Here is a 14176-nt window from a genome sequence, read left to right on the forward strand (position 1 = left end):
CATTGCACTCATGTATCCTGTCACACATAAGGTGATTTACTACCAGTGAAATGTGATCTGATTACTTCAGTTAGCTAGAAATCTGCCAAAGACATCAAGGGACATCATTCTCACCAGCAACAAAAACCTAGGCCACTATAACAGTGATTTTCTGTTTTCTACCAGAATAATCCAATTCATGTCCACTTTCTTGACAGTAAAAAATGTATGTAAAAATCCAGCATCTGGCATATTTAGTCATCACACTGTGAGATGTGGCAAAGTAGCTAAAGCTATACAGTGATCCTTCAACTTACAATGGCCTCAATTTACAATAGTTCCAACATACAATTATCTTTTCAGGACCATTGTAACTTGAAACCAGACTCAACATACAATGCTACAGACAGTCCAGATCTCTGAAATGTGTCAATGGCTGGAAGAACTGATCAATCAGAATGGGCATTTTACTGGTAAAACACTTTTATTACTGAAGTGTATGCACTGTACAGGGAGGTACCGTATTTCATGTTCTCTACTACTCTTAATCTATGTCACAGTTAGCTGCTCCTTTGGACACCAGGTAAGGGCGGTTCCATGTTACTTTTTTTAGGACATTGTGTGTACTGTATAGGACCCTGAAGAAGCTCCTGTCCTCTATATAGAAAGTGATTACAGCACCAGCAACTCTTTCTTACTTTGATATGTAAGGACTTGCTTTATCTGTATTAGTTACTGTATCTACTTATTTTTGTTCAATGTTCACTTTTTCCTTTTTTGTAGTTAGTTGAGTTATGGTCTCAACATACAATGGTTTCAACATACAATGGTCGTCCTGAAACCAATTAATATTGTAACTTGAGGGACCACTGTAGTTATTTACATAATTTAAAAATGTTAGCAAGATGCAGAGAAGATTTATATGTGTAGAGAATGAGGCACTGGTGCAGCTTCAACTGTGCTTGTGCAGGATTATGCATGGTACATGTATGTGTGCAGGGGAACTCTGGTACTTTTCTCCTTATCCCTTATCCACAGGATAGGAGATCACACCAACCGCTGGGACCCCCTGCAATCTCCTGCCGTCTGCCCCGGTGTTAGGAAGAACTGTGTTCGGTACACCGGCTATCCTCGTGCATAGAGCTGTGGTGGTTGACATGCCCCCTCCATGAACTGTCTATGGAAGAGCCTGAGATACACGAGCGATGTACTCGTGTATCTACGACTCTTCTATAGAAAATGCATGGAGGGGGCGTGTCCTGTGAATAGGGGATAAGAAGAAAATGACCTGAGTTCCCCTCTTAAGGACCGGGGGTTTTTCCGTTTTTGCATTTTCGTTATTTGCTCCTTGCCTTTAAAAAATCATAACTCTTTAAATTTTGCACCTAATTTGCCCAAAAATCTACGGTGAAACGGAAAAAAATCATTGTGCGACAAATTTTTTTTTAAAAACCCGCCGTTTTGTAACTTTTGGGGGCTTCCGTTTCTACGTAATACATTTTTAGGTAAAAATGACACCTTATCATTATTCTGTAGGTCCATACGGTTAAAATGATACCCTACTTATATAGGTTTGATTTTATCGTACTTCTGGAAAAAATCATAACTACATGCAGGAAAATTAATATGTTTAAAATTGTCATCTTCTGACCCCTATAACTTTTTTATTTTTCCGTGTATGGGGCGGTATGAGGGCTTTTTTGCGCAGTGATCTGAAGTTTTTAACGGTACCATTTTTGCAATGACAGGACTTATTGATTGCTTTTTATTCATTTTTAAATGATATAAAAAGTGACCAAAAATGCACTATTTTGGACTTTGGAATTTTTTTGCGCGCACGCCATTGACCGAGTGCTTTAGTTAATGATATATTTTTATAATTCGGACATTTCCGCACGCGGTGATACCATATATGTTTATTTTTATTTACACTGTGTTTTTTAATAGGGGAGGGGTTAAATGATATTCATTCACTTTTTTTTTTGAGCGCGCGGCTAAAGGGTTAATAGCGCGCGGCGCCGCGATCGGCTATTAGCGGCGGGTCCCGGCTTCACTATGACGCCAGGCCCGCCGTGATATGATGCGGGGTTACCGTGTAACCCCGCGTTATATCACGGGAGCAGGACCAAGGACGTACCAGTACGTCCTTGGTCCTTACGGGGTTAAGACTGCCATAGGGAGAATCATAGATGATTGGTTGGCAAAACCCCAACATCCTCTGCAAGGTTAAACAGTTAAGAGGAAACTCAGGGACTGAATAAACTCACTGCATTACTAGATTATTTCTAAACTTAATAACCCCTTTAAGTGTTAGTATACGTCTATTCAATACTATATGGTCTTTTTATCAAGAATGTGATACAGTTATAGGTCGTAGTTTTAAAAAGGCCCATTTGCAGAATAATTTGTCTGTCCACAGTAAAGTTTTACCTAGGGGTAGACTAAATGGTTGAAAATTAGACAAAGAACCACTTAAATTACAGGCACAAAGTGAATGATTGCTGAATGCATGTGAGACAACTATTGATTTCCTCTTATGGCTGAAAACCATCAAACACCCCGATAACTGTATATATACTATTCAGTAGAGTAAAACTTACATTGTTTTTGTATATGTATTTTATTTTACATACACAATTCCATCTGTAATCAGCAAAAAAAAAAAAAAAGCTGATCACAGATGAAAAAGGCTAGGAGGTTCACACATCATTAAATCCCATTAAAATATAACCGTAGAATAGCTGATTGAAAAAATAAATAAATAAAAATAATGTTTTTTAAAAGCCTACGCAAAAGTGGCCTCAGTGCACACACGGCCATAATTCCAACATTGGACACTTTTGCATAGGCTTTTATAGTGCATACTATTACATTAAAAATACAGCCTTTTTAATACCTATTTTACTACTGTATTTGTAATATGATTTTACAATGTGTAAACCCAGCCTTAGGTTATGTTCACATCTATGTTGAAGGCTTGTCCTCAGATGCAATCAAAAAGAATATTGCAGCAAACAGTGTTGTACTCCCCTCAAAATGACAGATATCATTACAAAACCCAGTGGTTCCCGATATAAGTAAAAAAAGACCGGACATGACAAAAACAGAAAAACTAAATTATAATGCAGATGTAGAATGTAATATGCAGAATGTAATATTATGCACCAATCACATTAGGTTAATGGATCTTTAACAGTTTATACGTACATTTTATTTGGTTTTCTGTATTGTGTAACATATTTGTAAAGCACTGTCCCTGGTGGCTATTCCTTCCATTATTTTCCCCTTCACTGGTCGGGAATGCTTTTCCTCTGTAGGGAAAAGGAAAATCATTTAACAACGGAGAGGTATAATACAACTTAAGAGTAGGGTCACATAGCGTAGTGTATATGCAGTGTATTTCACGCAGTGCAAAATCCACTGCTTTGCAGAAAATCTGCTGCATATTCACCTATGAGCATACACACAGGGCTGCTGCCAGGTAGCCCTGTGTGTCTGCTCATAGGTTAATACGCAGCAAATTTTCCGCAGCTCAGTGGAACATGCGCTGCATGAAATATGCAGGGAGAATTGTAGGGGGCCCCATGCGTTGCAGGCATGTCGGTAGACAGTGTATTTCTCGCTGCACAGCAGATTTTGCGCAGCGTGATATAAGCTGCGTATACGTTATGTGTGACCCTAAAGAAATACAGATAATGAAGTATATAGAACTTATAAGTCAGATAGCAGAACAGCCTTGGAATACTTAGAAAGAGGAGTTTTTTTTAGAGTGTCATATTATAATAAGCAGCATTATACAGGATCTCTTTGAGGTTTCTGTTGTAAATGGAAACCACAACACAGATTTGAAAAGATCCTTATTTTTAAACATATTTAGTGGTTTTTTTTATGTGTTTATCTATATAAATATATAACCCACTAAAGCAAAGGACAATAAAAAGGGTATTGTTATCCGGCTGTTACCTTCCTTTCCTTCTGCTGTCCAGCTAAGGCTTCTGGGGTTGCTGGTGGATAGGCTGGGGTCAGAGGCATGTCTCTGCTTCTGCGTCTGACAGCTGCCAAGCTACAGCACTATGCCTGAAACTGTCAGACATAAGGAATGGGCTGAGATAAGCCAGATCAGAGAATCTGATGTGTGCTCAGAAGCTCCTCTAACAATTCTATGCAGTTACATCACCACTGCTTATAAAGCAGAGCTAGTGGACGGGAACCATGACTACCAGCTTTCAACAATAGAGAGACAAGAAGGAATATCTACAGACCAAAGCAAGTTTGCTAAATTATATGGGAGGATAGCGACTGTGCAACTGCTTCAGCCCATACAGCAGAGCACACACTTACACTGTATGGTAAAAGACCTTCCTGATGATGTCATTGCAGGTCCTTCAACATACAGGGTACAAAGAGAAAGAGGCAACAGGGGAAAGCATGGAAGGGAGGAGGCTGTGTGAGGAAAGTAAGGAGACCAGTATACCGGATGGGGGGGAGTTGGAACATTATATGGGTTGTAAAGGTAGCAGTATAGGGGGGGGTATAAGATACAATATATGTGAGATAGGGAGTAGTACATGTGCAGAAGGGGGCCACAGAGTGCTGTATATGTGAGAAAGGGGGCTTTAGGGAACAGTATGTGGAGGCGAGGGGGGGAATCTTTTAGTTTAATCTGGGGGGTACATCAAGATTCAAAATCATTATCTATACACACCCCTACCGATCATGAGAACAGAGATCCCCCAGGTGAATGGAGCAGCAGTGCAGCAGATTACCCACCGCTCCATTTAATTCCTATAGAAATGAGCACCTAACACTTATGTATAGAACCTCTGAATGAATGAAGCAACAAGGGATCATGTGCACTGCTGCTCCAATCACCTGGGAGACATGGACATTTGTTTTCAAGATCTGTGGAGGTTCCAGTGGTTGGAGCGAACCGATCACATATTTACATTATCCCCTGATTATGCTGTTGGTGTTGCCATGGGTTGCTGGAGAAGAGAAAGAGAACCTTTCGTCACTGGATTTAATAGTCCTGTATTCTGTGACTGCTTCTGATCATGACCATAACACAGGGGCTTTTTAGGGTCTGATTTATTTTAACGGTTAAAGTACAATCTTTGTTTTTGCACTCCATGTCTCCTATGCTGTAAAAACAACTTTTATCCACATTTGCCAACAGTCAGAAGGTGTGGAAAGGGATCCACAATGCTGAACAGCTAAGTCTTCCTTCTCCGACGTCACAGCGGTACCGTTCCCACCTGCAACATACCTATACCGCCCATGTCCGTAAGTATTTCAGCAGGACCCACTGGGTGCCAATCTCAATGCAGTCCTCTAGTCCGAGTCTTGAACCCTACCCATCCCAAGAATAGGGGGAACATTGTCCAATCTGTTGAATCGAGTGGAGATCAATCATGTGCACTGTCTATTCAGCTAAACTCTACTGGACTGCATAAAATAGCAGTGTGCTGAGGATTGGTGATATGTTTTGATTCTGGACAAACCCCTTTAAATAAAGGAATTAAACAACTTTACAAATAGACTTGATTAAAAATCATTTAGGTTGTGTGCACATCTACCATACAGACCTGTGTATTATTAAGGGTGGCTTAGGCTCTTGTTTCACAAAATTTGTGATGTAAGTTTGCAATATGCATTGGGAAATCTCCCAATGTATATGGCAAAAGGTTAATAGACCTTACTCACCTAATGAGGCCATAATGCAATAAAAAGGGGCTTTTTTAAACATGGGAGTTTCTGTATAACTCTGTGGCATATGTCATAGCTTTATGGCAGAGGTATTCATTAGGGAGTCCTCCAAAGTATACCCAACCCGATTCCACAAAAATGTGATATCCAAATAGCTTTAGTGGGAAGAAGAGGTACATAAACCTGATATTGAAAATGATATTGAAAACCATTACTTTTTGTGTAATTTTGAGCGCTTTTGTGTGACTACAACATAGTACTTTTATCTAGATATTATTTGATCTGATGCATAGACCTGCAGTGTATCTCAGACGATACATGTATATACACATTTTTATTAAATGTCTATACCAGTTTCAGCAAATAAGGCGAATTACTGTAAAATGCAGAATTATACAGTTATGTAATATATTTAGTGATTTATAAAATGCTTATAGTAACTGAATGAGAGCCATATTTACAGTCACGCATTGAACCCAATGGGTCAGACGGAACCTGTGTGTTCATCACATATCAGATGAGATCAGTTCTCATCTTTTGGGAACAGTAAGCAGAGTTCATAAACATCCCAAGAAATTGAAATGCAAAGTGTATCATAAAATTGCATAACATTTCATTATTCAACAAACACAATTATTTTGCTTAATACTGTAAACGTGTTGGAGTGGGACACATGCTACATTGTGTGTTAAATTATGTGTGTACTATTATCCTGTGTTTATGTGATTTATATTTTTACAGAATAAATGTATAATTTTATGGCAGACAGGAGGCTCGTATCAATTGCATATTCTTTCTTTAATATGCCCAATAGCAGAAAAAACAAATGTAACATGAATGTAAAATGGAAGAAAAAAGATGCAGGTCACCTAGCAACCTGACCGCACCCCTTCCAACATCTCCACCAATCCCATCCGGGCTTGCTCCATAAAAGACAGTGTAGCCTCCGCCTCCTCCTCTTTCTTTCTGCTCAATAGACAGATAAGTACCATTGTGATAACTGTATGTTAAGTTTATTCATTGTTCACTATTTCTATATATACTTATATAACTCTTTTCTTGGGAACATCTGGGAGTCTTATCCCCACTCCCTTATTCCCATTATTTATTGTTCTGCACTTTTTCTGTATTTTTCTTATATATATATATATTCTTCTGGGTGCTGGCGTAGATACTGCATACGCCCGCACCCCCTGTTTTTCGTTACCTGGTAATTCAGGGCGCTGCCCCGCTTCACTGTTGTCCCCATTCTAGTCCTGTTCTCTGTTTTCCACTCTGGCGAGCGGCCGCCATCTCCGGTGACGTCACCTTTCTTCTCCAGTTGTTGCGCCGCCCCTCTTCTCCGTTGCCAGCGCGCGCTTCCATTTCTCAGGAGCGCGGCTGATATCGCGAGATTTCGGGCGGACGAACGCCACGCCCACCCCACCCCTAGTGCGGCGCTCGCGTCGGTTTTGTCTTCTTCCTGTTCCCCTACTGCAGTATAGGTGCGGATTCGCAGGGGACCGGAGGACTTGTGATTCCTCTCACTCTGTTCTCCTGCACTCCGCTGGTCACATTAGTTTCTGCGCCCCCCCCCCCCCCCTTTTCCTCTACTGGATAGGCATCTGCGCAGTTCCCCTCTTCTTTACTTGTGGCCTGCATCACGCCACATGAATATATAGGGAGATATACGTATTTGTATATGTATATATATATATATATATATATATGTGCATTTATGTGTACATATATTTGTGTATATTTTACTAATGTGTATATATTTATGCTTCTATTCCCTATACCATATTAAAATTTATACTTATTCTATACATATATATATATATATTTTGTCTCCACAGCCCCGAGTTTTGCTGTAGTTTTCTCTACGTTCACTAGCTACTATGACAGACGGGAAAATGGATTTGACCATGGGGGAGGGCCCCAACGGCTCGCATGACCAGGATCGCATGTCCGCTGAACAAATTCAGCAACTGGTCCACAGGTCGGTACATACTGCCCTTGCAGCCGCCATGACAACGGTTAATGATACCATTACCCGATCTGTATCTATGGCCATATCTCAATCGCGCCAAGACGCGTCTATCCTACCAGCTTTAGTGCTGGCAGGTCCCTCAGAGCAGACTCACCCTTCTGGCTCATTGAGACCCGGGAAGTCGGCCCGGAAGAGTCACCATTGTACCGACGCAGCGACCTCTGCTATGTTGCCAACCCCATTGGGAGGTGGCCAATCTCTTGCAGCTGACCCTTTGCCTGAGGGCAGCAACCCGTTTACGGGCAAAAGACCCTCCGCCCGGGAGGAAGTTGATACTAACCGGGTTAAACGATCCGCTAAGCGGATTAAGCCTGATTCCTATGTGGATAGGTCGGATTCAGAGTCCGAACCTGTTTCAGATGATTCTGAACATTCCGTTTTCGATAGCGGGGAGGATGACGGTTGTGATGAAGATGAGGTTCAACCCTCTGGTTCTTCTCACACTGAAGACGTTTCCGTCAACGCCGTTCTGGACTCTCAGGGAGTCCCCTTCTTCGACCCGGAGGCTATCAAGCATCCGCGGTCAGGTGAATGGACACCGATCCCTCAGGTCGCTAAATACATTGAGGCATGGTTGAGAAAACCCCTGGACAGGGGTAACAGGAACAAGCTCAGGTCTGAGTGTCCCCGTCCTTCGGTCGCCAATAAGGTGGCGGTGACCCCAGAGCTCGACCCGATCTTGGTAAAATACCTGCTGAAATCGGGCAAAAACCCTAGTAAGGGGTTGGATAGGTCCTTCAAATCGGTGCAGGATAAACTGCTTGATTTATTAGGTCCGTTAACAAAGATCCTGAACATGGCGGAACAGGCGGTGGCCGCGGGTACGCAAGTGGACGCGGAAGTACTGAGAGGTTGGGCTCTCAGAGCCACATGCCTGCTTGGTAATGCCAACACGGCCATGTCATCTGAGAGACGCCGTTCTGTCTTGATGAGATTGGATCCTCAGTTGACCCATCTTGCGACAGAGGAACCAGGCCCATCTGCGGAGGGCCTTCTCTTCGGAGATTCGCTCATCAAGAACATTAATAAGTTTGTGGGTCTCTTTTCTAGCCTGGATAAGGCACAATCCTCTTTAAAGAAATCCGCAAAGGTTTTCGGGAAGGCTGGAAGGGGTAGGGGTCGCCCTTCCGGCCGAGGATCCTATTTCAGACCCCACAATAGGGGTCCAGTACAGTATGTACAAGAGAGGCCACAGGTGCAGGCGGTCGCCGCCACAGTTCCCGCTACTCCTTTCTTTCCATCCAGAGGTCGGCCCTGGAGGGCTCGAGGAGGTTCTCGAGGTTTCCCTAGAGGAAGATCCACAGGTAGGCCGAAGCGACATGCCGTTAATGAATATTCCTGTGGGGGGCAGACTGAGATATTTTTCCCACGCTTGGTCCCTGATTACATCAGACCCGTGGGTTCTGCAGACGGTGAGGGGATATGTTATAGAATTCGTAGCGCCCCCGCTGCAACCACGTCGACCAAGACGCATTGTTTTCTCAAACTCAGACAGAACCCTAATTCGCACGGAGATCACAGATCCCTATGCCAAAAACGCTATTTGTCCGGTAACGATGGACGAACCGGGTTTCCTCAGCAACATTTTTCTCGTAAAAAAGAAGGATGGAGGATACAGACCGGTTATAAACCTGAAAGGCTTAAACGAGTGCGTTTTGTATCGCCATTTCAAAATGGAGGGCATTCATCTCCTAAGGGACCTGTTGCTCCAGAACGATTGGTTGGCAAAGATAGATTTGAAGGACGCGTACCTTACGGTACCAGTCCATCCTTCTTCCCGCCACTTTCTCCAATTTCTGTGGGAAGGTCAGAAATGGGCGTTTACCTGCCTTCCGTTCGGTCTGTCATCGGCCCCTTGGTGCTTCACCAAGCTCATGAGACCGGTGGTGTCGGCGTTAAGAAGCCGGGGGGTCCGACTGATCATATATCTAGACGATATATTGATTATGGCCAGGTCAATGCATCAGACCCTGCTACATGTAGAGTGGACAATCACTCTTCTTACAGAGCTGGGATTCCTGGTCAACGAAAAGAAGTCGGTGTTCAGACCAGCACAAATCATGGAGTTTCTGGGATTTCAAGTGGATACCCGATCGGCAACTTTGTTTGCCGAACAAGAAACTTGTGGTGCTGCGCAGGGAGATCAGATTGTTGCTCCGCAAACAATTGGTATCTCTTCGGGCGGTGGCCCGCATTGTGGGCCTGTTGTCCTCTTCAGTTCAAGCGATTTTTCCGGCTCCCCTACATTACAGGGCGCTGCAGAGACTGAAGATCAGTCACTTGGCGGGTGGCCTGACGTACGCAGATCAGGTTCCACTGTCGCAGGAAGCTCGCGAGGAACTGTTATGGTGGCTCCGACACGTCCAGGACTGGAATGGAAGAACGATCTTCAATTCCAAACCGGACATTATCTTGGAATCGGACGCCAGCATGAGCGGATGGGGTGCCCGGTGCGGGTCCTCGACTACAGGGGGCAAATGGTCCCCAGCAGAATCTCAGTTGCACATCAACTGCTTGGAACTACTCGCGGGTTCATTTGCTCTCAAAAGCTTTGTGTCTCACAGGGCAGATTGTTGCGTATTGTTACGCATGGACAGCATCACGGCGGTGCAGTACGTCAACCGTTTAGGGGGCACGAAATCCCAGAGGTTGACGGACATTGCGAAGAAACTCTGGCTGTTTTGCCTGGGGAGGAATATAGTTCTTCAAGCAGAGTATCTGCCAGGAGTGTCCAACTCTGTGGCGGATTGGAACTCCAGGCATTTGGTGGATGGCAGCGATTGGACACTGCATCTCACAGTTTTTCGTGCCCTCCGGGAATTATGGGGTCCTTTGAGTCTGGATTTATTTGCGTCCCGACTCAACTACCGGATTCCCAGGTTCTTCAGTTGGAGGCCGGATCCGGAGGCGCTGGCGACGGATGCGTTCAGACAGGTTTGGCCTCAGGACACGCTGTATGCGTTTCCGCCGTTTGCCATGATACCCAGAGTATTATGGCATGCGGAAGCACAGGGGGCGACTTTGGTGTTGGTCACTCCATGGTGGCCGACCCAATCGTGGTTTCCTCAGATATTGGGGATGACCATAGATTGTCCGAGGATTTGTCCCCTGTTCCCCGAATTGCTTCGCAATCCAACAGGGGAATTGCATCCTCTGGTTTTGTCGGGTCAGTTACCTTTAGTAGCCTGGCTGATTTCGGGTCGCCAGGAGTTGATAGACGATTATCACGGTCAACTAGAGACCTCATGTGCGAGGCTTGGGCTCCGGGTACCAGATCGGCTTACCGATCGGCCTGGGGACTATGGGTTCATTGGTGCTCACAACGGCAAATGGATCCCGTTCAAGCCCCTGTGTACGGAGTGTTAAATTTTTTGTCGGAAGCGTTCGATGCTGGGAAGGCTTATAGAACCATTAATGTCTATAGGTCTGCGATATCAGCACAACACATCCCAATGGATGGTGTACCGGTGGGGCAACACCCAATGGTTTGCCGTCTTCTGAAGGGAATTAGGTTTAAACGTCCTCCGACTCCACGTTATTTAGCCACGTGGGATGTGTCGATGGTGCTTCGAATGTTTTCCTCTTGGGAGGATAACGGTTCGTTGTCACTCAAGCTACTGTCATATAAAATGACTATGCTGTTGTGCCTGGTGTCTATTAAGCGTGTTTCTGATGTACGCGCTTTAGACGTATCCAGGAGGCAGTTTACCCCTCATGGGGTGAATTTTTCTATTACTAGGCGTACTAAGACGAATTTGCGCACTGTGTTCTATCCGCTGTTTCCTTCTCATCCCAAACTATGTGTAGTGCGGTGTTTGAAGGAATATGAGATTAGAACGGCGTCATTTTGTTCTCCGCGTTTCTCTCAGTTGTTGATTTCGTTTTGTGCACCATATCTTCCGGTTTCTTCCCCGACTCTGGCGCGTTGGGTGAAACTGACGATGGCTATGGCAGGAGTGGATGTGTCTCTATTTCGGGCACATTCTACCAGGGGGGCCATGGCTACTAAAGTAGCTCAAGCAGGAGGTTCTTTGTCTGATATTTTGAAAGCGGCGGATTGGTCTTCGGAGGAGACTTTCCGCAATTATTATTTTAGACCTGAATCTCATATAGCTATGTCAGTACTATAATGTTTGCCATGTTTTATATTATTCCTTGCTTTGAACTTGCAATTGATACGAGCCTCCTGTCTGCCATAAAATTTAGGATTTTCCTAGTATATTGACGGAAAATATAGATTTTATAAAGACAGGAGGCGAGTATCATCCCACCCGATGTTTGGTGCCCTCCCTGTTATGGTGTGTTTTCTCTTTTCTAGGATACTGAGAGGATTGTCTGGCGGACCTGCGCGATGTGGGTCATCATCTTCAGTTTCTTCGGTTGAATGATCCGATGTTCTTTTGGAGATCGCGGTCAAGTTGGAACAAGTGATGTTGTAGTTGTGTCTTCACTGTTCGGAGACGACTTCGGTGCTCGGCTGCGTTAGAATGATGGTTACAGTCCGGGTGTTTTCGGCATCAAGAAAGAGGAGGAGGCGGAGGCTACACTGTCTTTTATGGAGCAAGCCCGGATGGGATTGGTGGAGATGTTGGAAGGGGTGCGGTCAGGTTGCTAGGTGACCTGCATCTTTTTTCTTCCATTTTACATTCATGTTACATTTGTTTTTTCTGCTATTGGGCATATTAAAGAAAGAATATGCAATTGATACTCGCCTCCTGTCTTTATAAAATCTATATTTTCCGTCAATATACTAGGAAAATCCTAAATTATTATACTTTATCCAGGATTAGAAAAACATAACTGCTTTCTTCTGGAAACACCTCCACTGATCCATGGTGCTGCTTGTCCTCTGTGTGTGGCACTGCATCATAGTAACATTGAAGTACATGGATTTCAGTTGTAATACTACATACAAATTGAAGACAGGTGAGGTGCTGTTTTTGGAAGAAAGTAGCTATGTCTTTCTAATTCTGGTAAATTTTTTATTATACTGTAGTTACAGTCCTGTGTAAAGCTAGTGTTACACATTAGTGGCTCAGTTAGTAAAGTGCTTATCTACACCTTGTTATTCCCTGTCCCTATTTTTTTGGTGTTCTTAGTGTTCAGTACATAGTATATATATATATATATATATATATATATATATATATATCTATCTATATATCAAATAAACAGTGGCAGCGCCATCATGATTTGTCTCTATCTCATCAATTAGTACATTAGTATGGACTATAAATTATTATTTGTAGCCTGCACTGGACCGTTTAGGTAGGTGTATGTGTGTGGTAAACTGTGGCCTTATATTGGTTTAATAAAAAAATCATAAACTTGATTTTCTGTACATGATACAGTATATCCCTTACAAATACTTTATTAATTATAGGCCAAAATACTATTTTATTAAATAATATATTTGTAAAAAAAAAAAATCTGATTTACGTGTTTTCGGTGTTGGAAGGCGCACCAGGTTTTTTCTGTGTCCTCACAAGCATGCTCTTCATTTTCATCTCAGCGATAGGAGGAAGCAGAAGTGGCACGGCTATGCAGAACAATGCCATCTGTGGAAGGACACTTGTTCCTGGAGATGATTTCTTCTTCTGGCCAAAGAGGAACTTCAGCTTACCTTCAAACTGCATTGTCTGCACCACATAAAAGATATTATCATGTAAGTGGTTATTAACAGAAGGATATAACTTCATTTTTATTGCTGCTCCATACATTCTAGCATTATTACATACATGGACTCAATTGTTTGTATGCTACTATAAATTCACATATTTATTAATATTTACCTCTACATACATATTATAACATTCCCCTATGCACAATAGAATCTCCTGTGCCGCCGTTTACCCTGCTTTGACCAGTAGATGGGGGTGTTGGTGTAGTTCTCATCTATCCATTGAGATTCAGAATATTTAGAATTTCCATTAATAGTATTTAGAAATTAATGACGTAATGCATGTTGGAACGTAAATGTTTGGAAACTTACAAAAAATGAGTTTATTCCATTATTCAGTCTTACATACTGAATTACCTGCCTGTTTTAAATATGCAGATAAAATACATCTCACATAGCTGAAAAGCCCTGAAAGAACAGTGCCAGACATGAAGCTTAAAAAACTCAATTATGTAAACTAAATGGACAAAATTTGTTTATATTTATTTTACCTGTATTTTAATACACTTGTTCTCACCTTGGGGTTTAAAATAAAGTTAAGTGGTTGTCTGCTTTCAGCAATCTCTTTGTGTTTAGTGAATCACATGGTGTCCTGATACTGTGACCCTTAGTGATGAACTGTAATCTGTTTCTGAACTTGACAGCGTTTATTTTCCCTGTAGCGCCACCACAGGGGACAAGAAGCATTACACAGTGCCCAGCTAAATCAATTAACTATCTGTATAATGTATTGACATTCTGGGTTATTCAAAGATAGAAACTTTATAACCATTATCCAG

General features: G+C 42.8%; 1 protein-coding gene and 1 long non-coding RNA gene across 18 annotated transcripts in view; one reads left to right on the forward strand and one right to left on the reverse strand.

The window, feature by feature from the left end:
• Positions 1 to 14176, reverse strand: part of AHRR (aryl hydrocarbon receptor repressor) — a 383059-nt gene that overhangs the window by 12537 nt on the left and 356346 nt on the right. For all 16 annotated transcript variants that reach the window (XM_056520832.1, XM_056520829.1, XM_056520833.1 and 13 more), the window contains 2 exons: positions 13157 to 13356; positions 3187 to 3290 (listed from right to left, as the gene is read on the reverse strand). In XM_056520832.1, coding sequence (XP_056376807.1) covers positions 3187 to 3290; positions 13157 to 13356 — 304 coding nt within the window. The remainder of the gene's footprint in view (positions 1 to 3186; positions 3291 to 13156; positions 13357 to 14176) is intronic.
• The window catches only part of LOC130273670 (uncharacterized), a 44727-nt gene that overhangs the window by 11138 nt on the left and 19413 nt on the right, over positions 1 to 14176 (forward strand). The window contains exons 2-3 of one of the 2 annotated variants that reach the window (XR_008844078.1): positions 5156 to 5262; positions 13230 to 13382. This is a non-coding gene — a long non-coding RNA (uncharacterized LOC130273670). Of the gene's footprint in view, positions 1 to 5155; positions 5263 to 12531; positions 12644 to 13229; positions 13383 to 14176 lie in introns of those variants that run through there. The other variant, XR_008844079.1, reaches the window with a different exon arrangement.

The sequence above is a fragment of the Hyla sarda genome, chromosome 5 (genome assembly GCF_029499605.1).
Source record: "Hyla sarda isolate aHylSar1 chromosome 5, aHylSar1.hap1, whole genome shotgun sequence".
Lineage (NCBI taxonomy): Eukaryota > Metazoa > Chordata > Amphibia > Anura > Hylidae > Hyla > Hyla sarda.